This window comes from Ruditapes philippinarum, unplaced genomic scaffold (assembly GCF_026571515.1).
Source record: "Ruditapes philippinarum isolate M1 unplaced genomic scaffold, ASM2657151v2 ctg4477_1_1_1_1, whole genome shotgun sequence".
NCBI lineage: Eukaryota > Metazoa > Mollusca > Bivalvia > Venerida > Veneridae > Ruditapes > Ruditapes philippinarum.
The window spans coordinates 31,163-54,174 of NW_026854852.1; the positions used below are offsets into that span (position 1 = coordinate 31,163).

At 33.6% G+C, this 23,012-nt stretch overlaps 1 protein-coding gene across 1 annotated transcript; it reads left to right on the forward strand.

The window, feature by feature from the left end:
* The first annotated feature begins 1,251 nt into the window (after window positions 1-1,251).
* Window positions 1,252-22,619, forward strand: LOC132741304 (stomatin-like protein stl-1). Its single transcript, XM_060729433.1, has 11 exons — window positions 1,252-1,412; window positions 7,845-7,991; window positions 8,218-8,317; window positions 10,247-10,305; window positions 11,745-11,877; window positions 12,870-12,926; window positions 15,543-15,635; window positions 16,721-16,819; window positions 19,291-19,370; window positions 19,939-20,067; window positions 22,084-22,619. The coding sequence occupies exons 1-11, from the start codon at window positions 1,371-1,373 to the stop codon at window positions 22,270-22,272; spliced, it is 1,128 nt and encodes a 375-aa protein (XP_060585416.1). The 5' UTR covers window positions 1,252-1,370; the 3' UTR covers window positions 22,273-22,619.
* Window positions 22,620-23,012: the final 393 nt, after the last annotated feature.

The following is a 23,012-nucleotide window of genomic DNA, read 5'->3' on the forward strand; positions in this document are numbered from 1 at the left end:
TCATTATAGTTTTCTCCAGTTAATATTGTGTACTCTTCTTTAATTTCACACAGTACTAATTTACGCTGGGGTGCAAGGATTTCACAGTTAAATAGGAAATGTTCGATATCTTCTGATTCTCTATTGCATAGCTGACACACAGGGTTCACTGTATTTTGATTAAATGCTGCTCTATTACTTTGTAGTATATATGTTGATGTAAGTAGCTTTAACTTGATAGGAAGTCTATTTATTTCACGCATAGAGTTACCTTTTGTTGTAATATTTGGGTGGACTTTTCCAGGAGTATATTCTATATTCATGAATTGCAACGATTTGTATAATTTTGCTATACTAATCTACTTTCTCTTTAAACTGAGAAGAGACAGTTTTAAATACTGTTTTCTTCCATACACTTTGCTTTGGAGGATGATCTAGGTTTTGGTTGATGTCGCCAAGTTCGTATTTCCAAAATAGTTTCTTAACTTCAATGAACCAACTGGAGCTATTCATACTTTTAACTGTTAGTGTCTTCTAGCAAGTTTTTTCTCAACACTACTTTCCTTCTGAAGAAAGATATTATTGAAGAAGTTCAAGATTTTTATGTGTAATTGTTCCTCGACTGGTAGAAAGCCAGAGAGTAAATATGGAGCAGGATCTGCAACAGTTTGTGGGAGCGATAATATTTGTTTAAGTAATTTCTTTTGAAAAAGTTCCAATTGTATTATATACTTTTGTAGTGGGATTATAACTTCTAATCCATATAATAATTAAGACTAGAGATACATAAGTTCTTATCAGATGTAACGATGTTTCAGGATCAATACCATTTTCTCCGTGTAATCCGGCAGAAAGTAAACTATATGTAGTACGTCTTGCCTTTTATCGTAAGTCCGTTTGATGACTTGACATTGATTTAACGGAGCCAGATTTTGTGATTCCTGCGGTGATGTAGCATTTAGCAATTCCTTAAAAAACAATAGTATTTTAAGTAAATTCATGTTTTCCAAATAACATGTAACCGTGCAAAATTTCCAAACATATCTTCAAACACGTATTATTATTCTGACATGTCAAGTTTGGCCGATATTTTGAATTTCAAGATAATGTAAACTATTTTCCAATCAATTTTCATAAAATACAGCTTCTTTATTAGACAATTAAAAAGTGATAAAATTTGTATGGAGCGTTACATACAATGTATATAGTGTCTCCTGAATCTAAAAGTATATGTACCGAAATATTCATGGTACAATTTAATAGATAGGCGAGTGATTATCGGGACGATTTTGTCAGGGTCGAAATGTTTTGCGTCCATTAGGATTGGTTACGAAATCTCTTTGCATGTTTTCATCATTAAATTGTAAAACAAGAGATTGAAAGAACCTAAAATGATGCGCTCTTTCAGACAAACGTCATTATTGAAATGTCGGGTAAGCTAATAGATAGTTGACAACATTTTCTTTATCTGTTTACAATGAAATATGTCTGAAATTTCAGAAAGTTCCTGTGTTGAAAAGTGGGTGGGGTATCTTACTTAAATTATATCACATCATATATGCACATTCTAGATCTGGATGATACATTGCAGGACCTATCAGCATGTAAGGAACGGGACAGATGATTTATTCCTAATAAGGCTGATTTGAGAACGTATACTATCTGAGCTTGTGCAACACTATTGCTCAATACTAGTTAGATCTGGCTTCCATAACTTTATATGTCGCTTTTATTTTCACGTTGTGCGACAGTAAAGTTATGGGTCAACCCTATTTGCAAAGGCTACCAGACTTTTGGCAGTTCTTTGCAGTACATGAAAACCTATTAAAATCACCCATATTAATCAAATTTGGGTCAAATAAACATGCCATTTGATAAGCAAATCAATTTTGAATCAATTCATATTTTGTTTTTAAATGATACTTCAATGACATTGTGTACCTAACTATTTGTTAGGGAAATATGTAGAGAATGTTTACCAATATGGAGTCTGCATTCAAATGAAATCTCGCGGGACTTCAAGTTTTGGGAATTCTAGCATCTTTTTTTTAGTAACGGACCATACACTATTTTTAGTAAGTGTACGATTTTAAATAAAAACAAACAAATAGTTCATGAATCATCAATCAAAACAATATAAATCCAACATGTTTTTGGTACAATGTCTGTTATTAAATAAATACACCGTTATTCATAATTGCAAAGCATAGCATTTGGGTCACGGGTCACCAAATGTCATGCAAAGGTTACCCGAACCTAACTTCTCCCTAGTCACGTGATTATAAGGGCAGCAATGGCGGCGAATTTTATGAAATCTGAACCCACTGATAAACTTTGAGGCATTATTTCATCAATCTAACATTCTTTGTTCAAATAGATAGACTGAAGTGTCCCAAATATATCTAACTACCTGTATTAAAATAGTTTTTGTCCAGATCACGCATATATATTGAATTACAGCATGACATAAATATGTCACAGTTCTGGTTGACTTTCGATACGGGATTGCCTTCAGTGAACAGGTCTAGCAGTACTATAAAACCTGTTCGCTGAAGTATCTTTAGCTAGCTCAATCAATACATTCAATCGAAAATAGTTCTAGGGAAAAATGATTGGTTTTAACTTAAAGTTTCACACTGCACAGATTTAAAGCATATAAAGTGATTTATTGGTTTTCAATAATGTTTTCTGTAAGTCTTAGCTTTCACTTTGCGTTTATTTGCTTGGACAGGCGTCAAATAATCTTGATAAGGCAGGGCTGGCACAAGCCCCCCAACCACCTTATAAAATATCGTCAGTCAGTTTACTTTCCTTTGGTCCAGGAGTGGTGGTAGTTTCAGGTTTCGAAGCATTTGTGTGACACACCTGGGGGAGCTCGAGATGTAGTAGCCTGTGATAAACCTAGCGGACTGTTTATGGACCTTCTCAAGCTGTTAATGTCTTTCTAGAGGTATGGATCCCAGACGATCGAGCTGTATTCCAGGGTAGAGAGTGTGTACAAAAAGGGCATATAAAGGTGTCACTTCTTAGTACGCTATTTGGGATGAAAAATGATAAATGCATCCAACCATCACAGCCATATTATCTTCACCATTTTATAATATTACCACATGGTATCACTTACAAAGGATCTATTCTACAGTCATCACTTGAAAAGACTTTATTACAAATTATGATTTTATTAATAAGGACCCTCATGTAGAGGCTGGTGAATATTTAGTCATAGATCATATAAATAATTATTTTAAATACACCTAAGACTTTTGGTAAACGGTAAAACTCTGCAGTCAGTACTTTATAAAAAGTTTTACTTAAAAATGTTATCACTATTTAAAACAAGCGACTATTTTGATATTATTGATTATTAAAGTTGGACAGTTTACATTGTCTCACTTAAAACAAACAGTTTCTTATTATCCCCCACCGAAAGCCGGCGGTGGATATAGAAATAGTCTCTGTCCTTCCGTCCTTCCGTCCGTCCATCCTTCTGTCCGACATTTTTGTCAGAGCATATCTGAAAAAGTATTTAAGGTATCAACTTGAAACTTCATAGGTGGATAGATCATATTGAGGAGGAGTGCAGTGCACAAGAATGATAACTCCACCCTGCATAGTTTTTGAGTTATTGCCCTTTGTTATTTTTCAAACTTAATTTTTGTCCAGAGCATAACTCAAAAAGCCTTTGAGATATCAACATGAAACTTCATGGGTGGATATATCTCACTCAGGAGGTGTGCAGTGCACAAGAATGATAACTCTACCCTTCATAATTTTTGAGTTATTGCCCTTTGTTATTTTTCATACTTAATTTTTCACCTGAGTGGAGCATAACTCAAAAAGTCTTTGAGATGTCAACATGAAACTTCATAGGTGGATAGATCTTATTGAGGAGGAATGCTGTGCGCAAGAATGATAACTCTACCCTTTATAATTTTTGAGTTATTGCCCTTTGTTATTTTTCATACTTTTTGTCCGGAGCTTATCTCAAAAAGTGTTAGAGGTATCAACTTGAAACTTCATAGGTGGATAGATCATATTGAGGAGGAGTGCAGCACACAAGAATGATAACTCTACCCTGCATAATTTTTTAGTTATTGCCCTTTGTTATTTTCAGCCATCAGTATTCACATAGGTTTCAAATCTGAAATCACTTCAGCCATCAGTTTTCATTACCAAAAGACCTCTTTAGATTGAATTATTCTGCTCTACTACATATACATTCTTACAATGAGCAAACACATTTGGCGGGGGATGGCCATGCTAACATGGCTCTTGTTGTTTTTCTGATAGCATCTGACATTTAATTAAGAGCTGTCATTGATTCATTGCAAAGTAAAAATATTGATGATACATCGATATCAGATGACAAACATCAGCGATACATAGATATATCAATATATACTCCTTATTTATTGTATATAATTCACTTTTATATCTGTTAAAATGATTTCAATAAAATGTTCTGTTCATACAAAGATGTTGTGTCCTGTTTAAAAATGTCGTTTGCATGATTTTTTTCCTAACCATTTTTGTCATCACTGCTATGGAATGTGTCCATTATGTAACAACAGCTTAGTGTTAGACATTGCCACCTGTTTTTGTGTACGTTTTGGGTGAATTTTCATAATTCAAAGACATTAAAATAATAAATCAAAATTATCGATTTTTTTCAAATGTGTATCTATTATTGATTGACATTTTTGCAGGAGTTGAAGTTAATACAACATGTGACTTAATGCAATTTAGTCTGACATGACATCAGCGCTGCTGAATTTACAATGTGTTCGAATTTAGGTTGTGATTGAACAATGGTTGTTTCGGGATAATTTGATGTGTTATTTTGATATAAGTTCTGGTTATAGACTGGTTTCTGATTGTATAGTTGCACAGTATAAACTGCTGACATATTAGAATAATCTTGCTCTTTAATATAGTTGATACCCCACTTAATGTTAATGTGATAAAATAAGAATATTTCAATGCTTCTTTGTCTGATAGTTGAATAAATTCAAATAATTAACTTGTAAAATCTCATATTATATTAGAGATTACCTGAGAAATCCTCTTAGACTTGTCTTTAAGTCTGTGCTGCTGCTTCTTGTTGCTGATTTTGGCTATTACCTAATGGTTCCTAAATTAGTTTAATGAACTGATGTCGTAAGAAAATTAAGTATAAAAATGTTGGCTGCTGAGCTTTAGATTGTTAGTAAAATCAAGTTTTCTTAAAAAAGAAGTTTGATTGATTATTCTGAGTTGTATTTAAATAGTTTACCTTTATTTTATGTAATTAAAATCTGTTTAAGTAGAGAAAGTGAATTTAATTCTTGATTTTGCATGGTTTTCTTTTTGATGCATTCAAATAAAAACATATTATGTTTTAACAAAAGCTATTTATCGTATATATCAACTTTAATGGATACTGCAATATATTGCAATATATCCCAATATTCAAATCAAATATTGCAATTTATTACATGTTTTTCGATGGTTTATAGAAACATAACAGTGATATAAAACTGATAATTTCACTTTTTAAAACAGTGAATTTGCACAGTACTGGAAACCAACCTAATGATGTGACGTCGTAAATGAGGTCACGTTGTAGTTTTATTTGGCACGCTTTCATTAAGTATTAGGTTAAATGTCATTTTAATAAAACATAAAATATAAAGAAAATTTGTTTAGTTTAGTGTAATTTTCCACTAGTGAAATATGAACTTTTGGTGTTCACAAGGTGAAATATATTTCGATCTTACACTAAACTAAACAAATATCCTCTGTATATCGCAATACCATTTTTCATGGCTATATCCAACCCTAGATAGAGAGTTATGTAAGAAAATTTTGGCAAAAGTGTAGAATACTATTGCCACTGATACAAAGTCCAGTAAAATAGAAAAAACAAATGTTGAAATCATGTATTTCTCAGGAAATTGACAGTAATAAAAATTTTATTGTAAAATGTATGAGTGTATAATCAAATAGGAATAAATGGCTGATTTTATTTCAAAATCATGTGGATTCTGTCACATACTCTCCTATATAGATAGTTATGCCCTCACCAGAAAAGCTGAACTTTTCCAGCTATTTTAGAAGGCTGCAGGCATAATTTGAAAAAAAATCATTGGGCATTTTAGGAAATTTTAAGGAATTTAAAAAAGTTAAAAAACTACCTAACATATGACTTCCTTGTTTTTATTTGTCTGTGATCATATAAACTATCACTTGTTTGAAGCTTTAAACAAAAATAATTTGACTTTTTTTGAGATAGGAGGCTATTTTGGATTGAAAATGTGATTCTTCTATTTGCCTCTGGTGTCAGTGATAGGGTGAAAATACCCTGAGTCCTCATATGACCTTTATATAACTAAAAACCTAGCACAACAGCTACTTACCGGTACCTCTTTCAAACTTAATTGAAATTTTTTAATGCATTGATGTACATACATGTATAATATTGTCTTTATTTTCACCAGAGGCAATTTCTTTTTAAATTGTGTTTTTCTTTGACAAAGTTATTACCCTTTCCATGTATACTATCAAAGTCAGCTTCTGTTAAGGACATTGGGTGTCACATTCAGCAATAAGTATAGTTTTGATGAAAATATGCCCTTTTTAGCTCACCTAGACTAGATATTCGACATGCAGCTTGACCTTATGGTCCTCAACAAAACTTTTGACATGTTCTAGAAATAGATCTCAGAGCTATAATTATGGCCAATTTATTATCAGGTCTTGACACTAACTTTTTCAGCAGGTGGTATGCCGGAACAATGGATCCAAAATTCAGGTGGTCCTTTCCGAACACAGGTGGTCCATCTTTTTTTTACTCATTTGTTTTTAAGGAAACTTCAGATTTAGAAGAACTACACTTAAAATTGGTGACAGAGACATATTTATTATTAGATTTATAACAACTGAAGAAAACATGTATTTTTTCTATTTCAATCAAATCAGATAGTAAGTAATTGTAATCCTATTTAGTAATTATTATCTCATTGAAAAATACATGACAGTACTCATACTTCGGTTATGTGACTTCTTCCGCAACTTAAGTTAGGGAATAGTGAAACCATTTGTGAATGACTTATTTCCTTACTGTTATTCAAATACTCATTGCTGTTTCCGGGTACATCTTATAAGAATAATAATTGCTTTTTATAGATTAACATTTTTAATTAAACTATTAAGTTATTATAATAAGTTATGTCTTTGAAACAATGAAATATTAATGATAAACAGAAAAATTCCTACATTATAATTGAGCTTATCTTCCTCACAGATTTATTATACATGCTTGTTTGTTGAAATTTATTTATTTTTGACAAAGTATTTATAACCTTTTAAAGTACTTTAAATAAGAAAAAAATGGATCTCTGATCGTTTAAAAAAGTAGCCAAAGATTACTAGATATTTAATTTTTCCTTTGCCTTTGTTTGCACCATTATTCATGTGTTTATCCGATATCCCATAGTGATACAATGTTATAAATTCAATGCAGTACTAGAGACATTTGAATGAATTTTATACTTTAATTATTAAAATAATTTTCTACTTTTTTAACTACACTGTTAGCGAGTTAATAAAAAGTTATGGATGTCTTAAGATCTTTTTGAACTAATGAGATGAATGAACATATACCTGTACATCGGAGAAATGGTTTTAAACAACAATTATAGAACACGTTTTTCGACCAAATAACCATTCTCCCAGATGAGCCCTGCACCATTTGGAAAATTCAAGTGGTCTAACGGACCAGTTGCCTGTAAAATTAGGTGGTCCTTGCCAAAATCAGGTGGTCTCGGACCAATGGACCACCGCTAATGTCGAGGCCTGATTATAATATAACTTTTCTTTACTTTCAGAGAGCATTATACTTAAGCTACCAACAGCACCAATTACTTTCAACCACAAGTAGAGACAGACCTTTTAACACAGTTATACTATTTGTACCGCAACAGGAAGCATGGGTTGTAGAAAGATTTGGGAAATATCATGCTACTTTGAATCCGGTATAGCTCTGTTTGGATATACTTTAAATCCTTAAATAAAATATTATCTTGACATGTTTTGTATGGGAAAGAAATAATTAGAACAATTTAACATACATATTTTAACAGTATTAATAAGATTTGAACATTATAAAAGCACATGTTAATTTATGTTACCTATAGTGAACATAGACATAAGGACTGATGCAGAATAATTTTTGTATGATGATTTATCGTACATTTTCAGGGCTTCAACATTCTTATACCAGTGATAGATTCAATAAAATATGTTCAAGTTCTTAAAGAAATTGCAATAGAAGTTCCGGAACAGCATGCGATCACTTCAGGTATAAACTGTTTACATTATTTAAAACTTTTTCCATGCTTATGTTGTGAAGGACATGCCCATATATGTTTTATAAATCAATAAGAAAAACTTCTAACCTCAAACGAAACAAAAACCTGATGAACAAATTTTTCCTTTTTTCTCATGCCTTGTCTCTTAGACCATTTATTAAGCGACCATTTTTTATGCCCGAAAGAATTTCGGGTATATTATGTTATACCCCCGGGCGTCCGTCCGTCCGTCTGTCTATCCGTCCGTCTGTCTGTCCGTCCGTCCGTTAGCAATTTGGTTTCCGGAGCATAACTTAAGTTCCATTTGTCCCACAACATTCAAACTTCATAGGATGATTGTCCATATTGAGTAGAAGACCCCTATTGATTTTGGGGTCACAAGGTCAAAGGTCAAGGTCACTATGACCCTTAAACTGAAAACAGTTTCTGGAGCATAACTTAAGTTCCATTTGGCCCACAGTGTTCAAACTTCATAGGATGATTGTCCATATTGGGTAGAAGACCCCTATTGATTTTGGGGTCACAAGGTCAAAGGTCAAGGTCACTATGACCTTAAAACTGAAAACAGTTTCCGGAGCATAACTTAAGGTCTATTTGGCCGACAGTGTTCAAACTTCATTGGATGATTGTCCATTTTGGGTAGAAGACCCCTATTGATTTGGGGTCACAAGGTCAAAGGTCAAGGTCACTATGACCTTAAAACTGAAAACAGTTTCCGGAGCATAACTTAAGTTCCATTTGGCCGACAGTGTTCAAACTTCATATGATGATTGTCCATATTGGGTAGGAGACCCCTATTGATTTTGGGGTCACAAGGTCAATGGTCAAGGTCACTATTACTTTAAAACTGAAAAAAGTTTCCAGAACATAACTTACTTTCTATTTGGCCCATAGTGTTGAAACTTCATAGGATGATTGTCCATATTGGGTAGAAGACCCCTATTGATTTTGGGGTCACACGGTCAAAGTTCAAGGTAGCTATTACCTCAAAACTAAAAACAGTTTCCAGAGCATAACTGAAGTTCCATTTGGCCCACAATATTCAAACTTTATAGGAGGATTGCTATTTGAAGGAGGTAATACTTTATTTAATTTATGTAATGTCTTACAAATGCTTCATCCTTAGTAAAGAAAAAAAAACACTTTCGGGCATATAATGCTCCGCCTAGCGGTGCTCTTGTTTGTGTTTCCTTTGCACGGTTGCAATTAAAAAATTAGCCGCAAGATATCAAACACAAAGCATAAAAAACTTGACTCATTAGATATACATGTAGGTTTAAGAAAAAACCAACTTGAGCATCATAATTATGACAAAAACATATTGAAATGTTAGCCTAACTTGTACATTTTTTTAGTAATGTCTTATCACATACAGTACCAAAGAAAACAGGAAAGAAAATGTTGGCTTATTTGTCAGCATAACTAGTGGCATAAGTGTCATTCTTAAAGTTTCTTGGCCCAATGGGACATAAAACTTAAAAAGCGAAAAAAGCAAATGTTTTAAAATTTTAGAATGAGGAAAAATCCCAAGGGTGAAAAATTTTTGTTTTTAGGTTTTTAAGTAAAAAAAAAACAGTTTTATTTGGGAATTAATTTGGGCTCCCAAATTTCATATTTCCTGTCAAAATATTGTGCCTATGTTTTTTTTTAAAGTAATACTGAGTGAATCAACAGTTCATTAATGTAATGAAGTGTTCTTTTAGTTAGTAAACAAACAAAAACACATTCGAACTTCGTGTGCCCCCAATTTCGAATTTTACATTTACATTTGAAATTAAGTGGTCTTACTGTATTGCCTTTTAAAAAAAGCATAGTGGCTTGTTTGATATGTGGAAAATAGAAGAAGAAAAATATACAGGCTTACAAACATAGATTTACTTGTCACTAATTAGTTGTTTTCTGTTTCTTTCTATTTTCAGACAATGTGACATTGAAAATAGATGGTGTTCTGTATGTAAAAGTTACTGACCCCTACAAGGTATGTAAGACACTAATCAAAATTTGCATTTATATGAATATTAAAATTGATTAAATACGTGCATTATTGAAGTAGACTTGAACATCTTTTTAAAAGAATTGCATGTCTGTATAACTTATTGGGCATATTCCTCTAATACAATTCTACCAACATTTGTCTCATAAACATACATGTATCTGGATCATAGAATCTAAAATGGGGTTTTAAAGCGCAAGTGTCTACAGATGTTAAATATATTATTTCCCTAGGGACAAATATGGCTGTGTTATTTATTACCCTTACTTGTATAGAAAATACTTTCATAAAACCTTCTCCTCAGAAAGTACATGGCCTTAGACACTACAATTCCAAGAGCTTAGGCCTTTTACATGTAGCAACACATTGTTGTCTTCTAAAAAGTAATACACATTATGCTCTCAGGGTCGGTAATGGCCAGTGGGGTCAATAATAGAATTATATTATAGAAATACGCATTTAAATTTATTCTCTGAATTAATGTCATAGAGCTTAGATATTTAGCTTGTAGTATTGCCCATTAATACACTTGTTACTATATATAGTAACAAAATAGCCTATGATTTCTAATGAGCACATGCATAAAATGAAACAATGAGCACACAATTTACATCACCAAAACAGCTAGTTATAAGGTGAAAATAGGTTTTATGCATGGATCACTTGCTTTTATGGTGAGAACTTGAGCCTAACCTGTACAAACACAGTTTTATTGAAATTTGAATGCATGGGTTTTAGGCTGACAGCAAAATATTTTTAAATACTTATAAAATGCTACTTCAATAAATGCTCTTTTTCGGATTGTTTTGTTGTTAAATCATGCGACCTAATGTCATATTTTTGGGACTATTCATGTGACTGAAAGCATTATAATATGACTTTGTCACATGTTGCATTACTTTCCAAATCCCTGCAACATTTTTATAAATCACGAGAAAGAGAGTAAAATAGACAGTGCGCTGCGAGTCACTTAGTGTACATAGTTCAATATTGGAATTTAAATCTTCTTGAGTAAAATTACTTTGCTTAGAGCTTAGATAATTTGGCATGTAGCATTACCTTGTCCTCTGCAAAGGTATATAAATCATTACCCCATGAAGAAAGTTCGGGCCAGCTTGGGATCCATGATAATTATGTTAATAGTTCTCCAGAATATGATAAATTTAAGCAAATGTTTAACTTGAAAAAAAGATGTAATAAGGGGAGCTATAGATATTTGAACATTGAAAAGAGTCACAAAGAGGGAAAAACTTCCTTCTCAGATTGAAACAAATCTTACCAATATGCCACGCCCCACCTACTACCATGTAATGGTCCACTTGAGATATTTAAGGGCAGTGCAGAAAGTCACAATTTAAGTTTAGTGTTGATGATTGCACATTATTATAGTTGATAAGTGACCCATTATACTTTTATTATGACAGACTAGTTATGGTGTTGAAGATCCAGAATTTGCTATAACTCAGCTGGCACAGACTACAATGAGATCCGAGATCGGTAAAATACCACTAGACACAGTCTTTAAAGAGAGAGATGCTCTCAACATATATATTGTAGGTAAGTATACAGAATTTGAACAGCAAATTTGAAATTATATGAGTAATATCAAAAAGAAATTATATTCTAACACATGGTCAGTTTAATGTTATGTTCTACCTGGCAAATTTATTTCAATAGCATAAGACCAATAAGTATATAGAGGATATTTGTTTAGTTTTGTTTAGTTCTGTGTAAGATCAGAGTATATTTCACTGAGTGAGCACCAAAAGGTATGTTTCACAAGTGGCGTAGCCACAAGTGAAATATGTAATAGAAATAACTTCGAAACACGAGGCTAGCTGATTTGTACGAGTATTAATCAGATTGCCGAGTGTTTTGATGTTCTTTCTCTCTTGTATCATATTCAAACATAAAACACATTCCCTGTTGTCACAATATGAAATCCCCCAAAAAAGAAACCAATGAACGAGCATCTGAATATGATATTTCTGTCGCTTTCCCTTTCTCTGCTGTCACAATAAGTAAAGCCCACCAAAAATGAGCCAATCGATGGGCATGCTCTGGAGTGCGGGTAACTAATACCTGCAGTCCAGTTAATGCACTGTGCATGTATATGTATACGATTTAACTCTGACACATTTTCAACAGAAAGGTCCCCAAACTATAATACAAGAACTTTTGGTGTTCACAAGGTGAAATATATTTCGATCTTACACTAAACGTAACAAATTTTCTTTTATAATATGCAAAAAAAAATGTTTAAAAGGACATTTAAACTAATACTACCGGTAAATGAAAAGCGTGCCAAATAATAAAAGAAGGTGACATCATTAACAATGTCACATCATTAAGTTGGTTTCCAGTACTGTTCACGCTGGTATATCACTGAAACAACATAAGGGGCTTAAATTCAAAACAGTGAAAAATATCAAATTGATATTTTCACATATTTTCAAACAGTGAAATTTCAGTTTTATATAATTATTTTACTGATATATTTCTATAAACCACTGAAAAGCATGTAATAAATATTTATAATTTTCTTACAGAAACCTTGAATAAAGCAGCAGATGCGTGGGGTATTAACTGTCTTCGATATGAAATAAGTAAGTAGATAAGACTTACTTTTACCTTATCTATGATATAGTTGTTCCATAGTTGTTCCTTAAAGTAATTTGCCACATCACATTCAACATTTATGTTTCTTAATCTGGCACCAACAATATTCCTACTCTTAACTGGGAACTTTTTTGTTTAAAAATTGTTATTTAAATTACTCTTCTTTTATACAAATGAAATGAAATACTCATCTTCATAGCACTATGTCTATAATGCTAGCAATTAAGGCTCCCACGTTTACAATTTTTGTAAATGTTGACACGATTGCTAAAAACTGAAACGATACCGTTTAAACTGTGGTACTTTTATGTACTATGCTTTACCATGTATTCGAGTTGCCAAATGATGACTTACTTTCTATTTAATTCATGTACAAATAAATAATGTTCAGGGCTCATTGCAAGGGAGTCGGCACATATTTTCTGCATTGTATCCCCACTTTGTTCTTTCGAAAGATCAAAAGAAAATCAACTTTACCAAAAATGTATTATGTCACGGGGGCCTTACTAGCAATTATTTATTATGCCCCCATTTCGAAGAAAAGTGGGTATATTGCTTTGCACTTGTCGGTCCGTTGGTCTGTAGGTCCGTCGGTCCGTAGACCAAATGGTTTCCGAGTGATAACTAAAGAACCCTTAGGCCTAGGAACTTCAAACTTGGTATGGTGATTGGTCATGACCAGCAGATGACCCCTATTGATTTTGGGGTCAAGGGGTCAAAGGTCAAGGTCACATTGACCTTGTAAGCAAAAACGGTTTCCGATCAATAACTAAAGAACCTTAAGGACTAGGAACTTCAAACTTGGTATGGTGATTGGTCATGATCAGTAGATGACCCCTATTGATTTTGGGGTTAAGGGGTCAAAGGGCAAGGTCACATTGACCTTGTAGGTAAAAATGCTTTCCTATCAATAACTTAAGAACCCTTAGGCCTAGGAACTTCAAACTTGGTATGGTGATTGATCATGACCAGCAGATGACCTATTGATTTTGGGGTCAAGGGGTCAAAGGTCAAGGTCACATTGACCTTGTAGGTAAAAACGGTTTCTGATCAATTAACTAAAAACGCTTAGGCCTAGGAACTTCAAACTTTGTATGATGACTGGTCGTGACCAGCAGATGACCCCTATTGAGTTTTGGGTCAAGGGGTCAAAGGTCAAGGTCACATTGACCTTGTAAGTAAAAACGGTTTCTGATCAATAACTTAAGAACGCTTGGGCCTAGGAACTTCAAACTTGGTATGGTGATTGGTCATGACCAGCAGATTACCCCTATTGAGTTTTGGGTCAAGGGGTCAAAGGTCAAGGTCACATTGACCTTGTAAGTAAAAACGGTTTCTGATCAATAACTTAAGAACGCTTGGGCCTAGGAACTTCAAACTTGGTATGGTGATTGGTCATGACCAGCAGATTACCCCTATTGATTTTGGGATCAAGGGGTCAAAGGTCAAGGTCACATTGACCTTGTAAGTAAAAACTGTTTCTGATCAATAACTAAAGAACGCTTCGGCCTAGGAACTTCAAACTTGGCATGGTGATTGGTCATGACCAGCAGATGGCCCCTATTGATTTTGGGGTCAAAGGTCAAGGTCACATTGACCTTGTATGTTAAAACGGTTTCCGATCAATAATAAAAGAACCCTTAGGCCTAGGAACTTCAAACTTGGCATGGTGATTGGTCATGACCAGCAGATGACCCCTATTGATTTTGGGGTCAAGGGGTCAAAGGTCAAGGTCACATTAACCTTGTAGGTAAAAACGGTTTCTGATCAATTAACTAAAAACGCTTAGGCCTAGGAACTTCAAACTTTGTATGATGATTGGTCGTGACCAGCAGATGACCCCTATTGAGTTTTGGGTCAAGGGGTCAAAGGTCAAGGTCATGACCAGTAGATACTTGATAACCCTTATTAATTGTTTGATCACTGGGTCAGAAGTCATGGATAATAACCTTATCACATGACTAATTGGCTGCTGATAGGGGGCATACATGTTTTACAAACATATCTTGTTAAGATAATATCCATCCTTTAAAGTTGGGTAATTTAGATTTATCTTGATATTGATTAAGCTATGTGTATACATGGATATCAGGAGGGGATATATTGAGTGATAAGTCTGTAAGTCTATGTCTACATCTATATCTCCAGAACTAGATGGTCAAATTTTAATGAAAATTTTGCATGAATGTACTACATATGAACTGAAAATGATGCTTTCAAAGTGCCATTAAAATTAAGGTCTTTTACACTTATAACAGAAACTGGTTGTTTACATTTTCATGAACATAATGGAGATGATGCTAAATAAATACTGTCCAAATTCAAATGTGTATTATTGAGTTATGGCCAATATGTATTGTAACATAATTATGATTTAATGATTTTGGTAAAGTGCTTACATACAGTGTTTATTTGTTCTTCAATTTATATATACATGTACATGTATATCACACTATAAGCATTGTAAGTATTGAATGAAGTAGATGCACTTATTTAACAAATTCATTCATCATTTTTCAACATTCAATATAAAGTAGTGTAGCAGATACTGAGTCACTCAATCTTTATTTCATTATAACGATTGATGTTTGACCTCTTTACAGAAAATATTGAGTTACCAAAAAAGGTTCAAGAAGCTATGCAAATGCAGGTAGAGGCTGAGAGAAAAAAGAGAGCTGCTATCCTAGAATCTGAAGGTTTGCTTATTTATCATATGAAGGCAATGAAAAAATGTACTACCTTTACAATGTTTATCATTAAATTTCCTACAGTATGTCATTCAATGGACAATGGGTTTATATTTACAAAACAGTTATGGTTCATTATATGGATTATCTGAGAAACTGAAGTGCTGACACAAGGGGGCCACAACACAGTTATGGGTTTGAATCTCATCAGTTCTTAGTGCACCATTAAGGTTGGAAATTCACTACGTGATGTTAACAGTGTTTGTGTAATTTGAAATCCAACAAAACAAACAAATAAACCTGACATAAGGTGCTAGAGTTAGCTTTTAGGATCACTCAATTTACAGTGGTACAATATCTTTAAACAATACATGCTCCATAACCATTTAATAGATTTTGACCAAACTGTTATTAATTAATGATTTTATTCTGATGCAAAAGTAAGTCACTTGAGCTAAATTAGACTTAAAGATGAAATCTTATAGAATTAAAAATGAAATCTTTAAAAAAATCTTGTCAGAAGCTACAATGCCCAGAGTTTCTTCCATAACTTTAGTACCATAATGTCAAAAATGGTCCTGCCCTGTGACTCAATGACCTACTTTTTCTTTAAAGAATTATGTCTCTTTTGGGAGACATATTGTTTCTGCCTTGCCATCTGTCCGTCTGCATTCAGATCAAACTGCTGGCCGGATTTCAGTGAAACTTCACAGGAGTGATCATTACCATCCCTAGTTTTGCATATCGCCGGCATGTTCTGCTTCGCTGCACAAAATGGCCAAAATCTCGTCCGGCTTTCACAGGTCAAATTGCTGGTGGCATTTCAATGAAACTTCACAGGAGTGATCAGTACAATCCCTTGTTACACGTTCTGCTTGGCTGGACAAAATGGCCACCAGAGCTATATAGAAAATTCTTTTCCAGCTTTCACAGGACAAACTGCTGGTGGATTTCAATGAATCACAGAAGTAATAAGTACCATCCTTTGTTGTGCATATTGCTGGCATGTTCCACTCTGCTGCACAAAATGGCTGTCAGAGCTATAAATAGAAAAATCTTGTCCAGAATTTGTAAGCTGTTGTAATCTATTCCAGGTATAAAAGAAGCTGACATAAATGTAGCGCAAGGAAAGAAACAAGCAAGAATTCTTAACTCAGAGGCCAACAAATTGGAACAAATCAATCAGGCTCAGGGTTTGTTTATTCAACTTATCTTACATTGATACACATTTGAAAATTTTCTCTGTAACAAGATGGCATAGAGATTTATAGTTATATATCATGTAACATAGTCTCTTCTAGAGCAACATGAAATCTTCCATGGGTGAAACCTGGTTCAACAAATTAATTATTATACCAGTTTATTAACCAGGTTTTCAATTTTGAAAATCCTGGTTATTAGATTGGGGTATGGCGGGCGGATGGGCGGATGGGCGGATGGGCGGCTGGGCGGATGGGCGGGCGGGCGTCAAACGAAATTGTGTCCGCTCTGTAACTCTTCAACCCTTTGAAGAATTTTGATGAAACTTCAGACAAATGTTTACCACATCAAGATGACGTGCAGAACGCATGTTCCGCATGGCTGGCTCCAAGGTCAAGGTCACAGTGACATTAACATTGAAAATCCTGTCCGCTCTGTAACTCTTCAACCCTTTGAAGAATTTTGATGAAACTTCAGACAAATGTTTACCACATCAAGATGACGTGCAGAACGCATGTTCCACATGGCTGGCTCCAAGGTCAAGGTCACAGTGACATTAACATTGAAAATCCTGTTTACATGATTTTTTATTTTTACACTTTGAACTTTGTCCGGGACATAACTCTAAAAGTATAAGAGGTATCAACATGAAACTTTGTAGGTAGATAGATCTCATTGAGTAGGTGTGCAGTGCACAAGAACCGTAACTCTGCCTTGCCTAATTTTTGAATTATCCCCCTTTGTTTATTTTACACTTTGAACTTTGTCCGGGACATAACTCTAAAAGAATAAGAGGTATCAACATGAAACTTTGTAGGTAGATAGTTCTCATTGAGTAGGTGTGCAGTGCACAAGAACCGTAACTCTGCCTTGCCTAATTTTTGAATTACCCCCCTTTGTTTATTTTACACTTTGAACTTTGTCCGGGACATAATTCTAAAAGTATAAGAGGTATCAACATGAAACTTTGTAGGTAGATAGATCTCATTGAGTAGAAGTGCAGTGCACAAGAACCGTAACTCTGCCTTGCCTAATTTTTTAATTATCCCCCTTTGTTTATTTTTTACACTTTGAACTTTGTCCAGGACATAACTCTAAAAGTATAAGAGGTATCAACATGAAACTTTGTAGGTAGATAGATCTCATTGAGTAGGAGTGCAGTGCACAAGAACTGTAACTATGCCTTGCCTAATTTTTGAATTATCCCCCTTTGTTTATCCCCCTTTGTTTATTTTACACTTTGAAATTTGTCCGGGACATAACTCTAAAACTATAAGAGGTATCAACATGAAACTTTGTAGGTAGATAGTTCTCATTGAGAAGGTATGCAGTGCACAAGAACCGTAACTCTGCCTTGTCTAATTTTTGAATTATCCCCCTTTGTTTATTTTACACTTTGAACTTTGTCCGGGACATAACTCTAAAAGTATAAGAGGTATCAACATGAAACTTTGTAGGTATATAGATCTCATTGAGTAGGTGTGCAGTGAACAAGAACCTTAACTCTGCCTTGCCTAATTTTTGAATTATCCCCCTTTGTTTATTTTTTACACTTTGAACTTTGTCCGGGACATATTTCTTAATGTATAAGAGATATCAACATGAAACTTTGTAGGTAGATAGATCTCATTGAGTAAGTTTGCAGTGCACAAGAACTGTAACACTGTCTTGCCTTCTTTTGTAGTTATTCCCCTTTGTTCATTTTGACACTTTGAACTTTGTCTGGGACATTATTCTAAAATTATAAGAGATATCAACATGAAACTTTGTAGATAGATAGGTCTCATTGGGTGGAAGTGCAGTGCTTAAGAATCATTACTCTGCCTTGCCTTATTTTGAAGTAATTGCCCTTTGTTTATTTTTACTTTTTGACTTTTGTCCTGGACATTACTTTAAAACTATTAGAGATATCAACATGAAACTTTGTAGGTAGCTAGATATAATAATTGGATAGAACTGCAACGCTTCAAGAACCTAAACAAAGCATGGTGTAATTTTGGAGTTATTGCCCTTTGTTCATTTTTTTTTATACTTTCCTGTGTCCAGAACCTTCTCGGGGAGCATCACCCGGTTCAACCGGTTCTTGTTTTCCTTATACAGAATATATATAGTGAACACTTCTTCTGTGCGCAATTCCTCCTACATTATTCATGTTTTACATTGCACATAGTTACATTGTTTGTTGCTTGTATTTGTATTTCAAATACAACATATTTATCTACAATGGTGATAATTGAAAACCTGGTTTCATGGCATTGCCATGTTTCTTGTTTTATCCATGTAAACTCAGCAGCAATCTGTCATGTGTAGTATATCAAAAATTGTACATAATAAATATGATTGTTCTCAACAAAGCAAAGTATGTTCCTAAAACAAATTTCCAGGAATATTTCAACAGTTCTTGTATAATTTTGTATTAGTGAAATCTACTGTAAGATTTAACATACAGTTTCATGATTTACAGGAGAAGCACAGGCTATCCTAGCTAAAGCAAGTGCACAGGCAACTTCAGTTGAAGTCATTGCGGCTGCTCTGAGACAAAAGGTATTTCTTTATGTTAATTTGTTTGTACATGATGCTTTAGTGGCTCACCTATCATGATGAAAGTACAACTTGATGTTTGGTATACAGTATTAATGCTTTAATTACCATGAAGTTAAAATGCTGAAAATATTTTTTTTACAAACGTTTGAATGTGATTATTGTACTGAATGCAAAAAAAACCCACAATTCCAAAGCTTAGATATTTGTCATGAAGCATTTTGTAGCAGACTTCTACAAATATTTCAAATACATTATGCAGGTAGGGTAAAAAATGACAAACCCATTGTGACCTTATTACTGACTTAACATTGAAAAAAAATGTGACCTTTTGTAGCATTGTAACTTAGGTGAGTGATCCAGGACCATCAAAGCCCTCTTGTTAGTAGATGTATTTATATTTGAAAATTACGTTGTATTGTAATGATGGTGTGTCCCTATAAATTCAGGGAGTGAGCTCAAGTGAGTTTAAAATCTGTCTGATAATTCACAACAGATGTTTGTAATTCTGGAATATTATTCATGTTTAAATAAAATTTAAAGTAACAATCATCTTGTATATATTTCTCAGAATGGAATGAATGCAGTATCCATGAAAATAGCTGAGCAGTATGTAGCAGCATTTGGTAATCTGGCAAAGAAAGGTAACACTGTATTGTTGCCAAACAGCACTGGTGACATTAGCAGTATGGTGACTCAGGTAAATGAAACATCATTAAAACATCATGTTTATCATATACAATTATAGGATTTATTTCAAACCGAGTCTGTCATCTTCGCAAAGAATTCAAAATGTTGGCTCAGTTGTGATAGGATTTATAATTTTTCCTAGGTGCAACACAAGTTGTCTGTGACAATTTGATGAAGGACCATATGTTTCAGTACATTCGTAGTCATTCATCGCAAATTTGATCCCCAGCCAAATAACTTATAAAAATTATACTAGTACCTAAAGGTACTAGTATAATATGGATTGTTTTTAGTCCCCTACCGGTTTACCGGAGGGGACTTTAGGTTTACCCTCCGTCCGTCTGTCTGTCTGTCCGTCTGTCTGTCAGTCCGTCCGTCAGTCAGTCCGTCCGTCCACAAAACTGGATCCCGCGATAACTTGAAAAGTACTGAAAATATTTTTATGACACTTGATATATGGGTAGATGGCAGTATGGAGATTATGCACGTCTTTTTCTTTTCTTCCTATGTTGAAAATTCTGGTTGCTATGGCAACAAATAGGCTTAAAATATGGCAAATTTTACACATAAACTGGATCCAGTGATAACGCAAAAAGTACTGGAAATATTTTTATGAAACTTGAAATATGGGTAGATGGCAGTCTGGAGATTATGCACGTCTTTTTCTTTTCTTCCTATGTTGAAAATTCTGGTTGCTATGGCAACAAATAGACTGAAAATATGGCAAATTTTACACATAAACTGGATCCTGTGTTAACGCAAAAAGTAATAGAAATATTTTTATGAAACTTGTAATATGGGTAGATGGCAGTCTGGAGATTATGCACGTCTTTTTCTTTTCTTCCTATGTTGAAAATTCTGGTTGCTATGACAACACATAGACTGAAAATATGGCAAATTTTACACATACACTGAATCCAGTGATAACTCAAAAAGTACTGGAAATATTTTTATGAAACTTGACATATGGGTAGATGGCAGTCTTGAGATTATGCATGTCTTATCTGTTCTCCCTATTTTGAAAAAATATTGGTTGGCAAATATAACATTATTTGTGATTAGTAAAAAAGAGCTGATTTTTTTTTATGAAATTGCATCTTTAATTCAAGAGTTATCTCCTCTTTAAGAATTTTGCTTTTAAAAATGTTATATTTTGGTAACAGGGATGTTTCAAATATTAACTTTAGAGTGTCCTTCAGTCCGTCTGTCTGTCTGTTCATAAAAACTGTTTCCTGTGAACACTTTTAAAGAACTTTTTCAACAAATTTACTTAAAATATAGAAAAAATTGAAACATTCGTGAATGGCCAATGGCCCTTCAGAATGTTGATGGGTTCTAACCGGTAGGGGACTTATGGATTGCTTGCAATACTATGATAATTGCTTGTTCAACTTTGCAAGTTCCTAGTGTCATTATAATTTGTCATTATAATTATGTATTGTTGTTACTAGCTGCAATATCATGTCAATGTGTCTACATTGACGGGCATAATATTTTAGCTCGACTTTTTCGTAGAAAAATTTCAAGCTTTTGCTATAGTCGTCCCAATCCAGAAACTAACATTGGCAATTATTTGTTATTTCTTATCTTCATACTTGGATACAACATCCCTTTACACGAGACCTTTAAATAGTCCAGACTGGAGTTGACTCATAAATGACCTTGATCTGTGATCTGCAAGGTCAAGTGTTTGAATTTTGCTTGGATATGCTGTAATTGACTATAACATTGTTATTTATATATGGATTGTCTTTATACTTGGACTCAACAATCCTTTGGACAAAACCTTCAAGGAGACCAATTGATTATGACCTTCAGTAATCAGTGACCCTAAGCTTGAAGGTCATTTGAATGAATTTATAATTTGCTATACTTTTGTTATTTATTAATGGATTGTGTTCATATTTTCCATAATTTCATCTTCTGATGTGCTCACCAGTTTAAATTTTCCATCTTTGCCTTTCACAAAAATGTTGAAACTTATAGGAAATATCTTTACTATGTATTTTTGTTTGTATTTTTGCAGGCAATGGCTATTTATAACAATATTTCCAACAACAAACAACTTCAGGCCAGTGAGGTGGATGGAGAGTTAGATGATGCTACTGTAGATGAAATTAATGTATTAAAAGATAATGCAATGAAAGGGACTGATCTAGATTCTATAACTAAAGATACAGCATTGACTGATAAAGATTCTAAATCTAAATCTTGAATGGAAATATAAATGCTAGTCTGGAAACAGTGTCTGAATTACTGATGTATAGATATTTATGTTTTAAGAATGAAAATTCTTTTGTACACACAGTATGTCTTTACAAATAAAAAATCATGCTAACTGAATTTTATTCATATAAGTACCCTTCTCTTAACTGCAGGAGAGCACACTTTATTACATATTTCTAGAAAAATTTCTTTGTTTGAAATAAATTATATCTGATAGCTTCAATTTTTGGCATATAGTTATGTTTAGTTGAAACTAAGATGTTGAGTAATTTAAATGTGAGCTTGACCTATATATGATCTTGTCTATCAATAACAAATCACAATGTATTGAATTTAGCTTAGTTTGTCATTACTTTATTCATTTACAAATTTAATTGAAATTTGGACACTTATGGCAAAACTGGGATATAGAATAATTCAAATATGACCTTGACCTATAATTGAAAGTTAGTATAGAGTTAAAGACCTTTGTTAATTTTCTGTTGCATTTTCCTTGTCTGGAGCATAACTTGAAAAACACTAGTTAGAATTCAATACAACTTCATACAATGGTCAAGCACATCTTGTCCAGTGCGTAACTTGAAAACTAATGGTTGAAACTCAATGCATCTTCATACAATGGTAAAACACAGCAAGAGGAAGTGCAGTGCACAAGAACCATAACTCTTTCCAGAGTAATTATAGAGTGATTGCCCTTTGTTACTTTTCTTTTTCGCAGAGCATAACATG

What these genes read in the sequence shown, in the direction of transcription:
- LOC132741304 (XM_060729433.1), top strand. Translation starts at nt 1,371, where the DNA reads ATGATGCGCTCTTTCAGACAAACGTCATTATTGAAATGTCGG. An exon ending in CGTCATTATTGAAATGTCGG is followed by an intron (nt 1,413 to 7,844) that starts GTAAGCTAATAG and finishes CTTTACTTTCAG; the next exon opens with AGAGCATTATACTTAAGCTA. An exon ending in CGGCTGCTCTGAGACAAAAG is followed by an intron (nt 19,371 to 19,938) that starts GTATTTCTTTAT and finishes TATATTTCTCAG; the next exon opens with AATGGAATGAATGCAGTATC.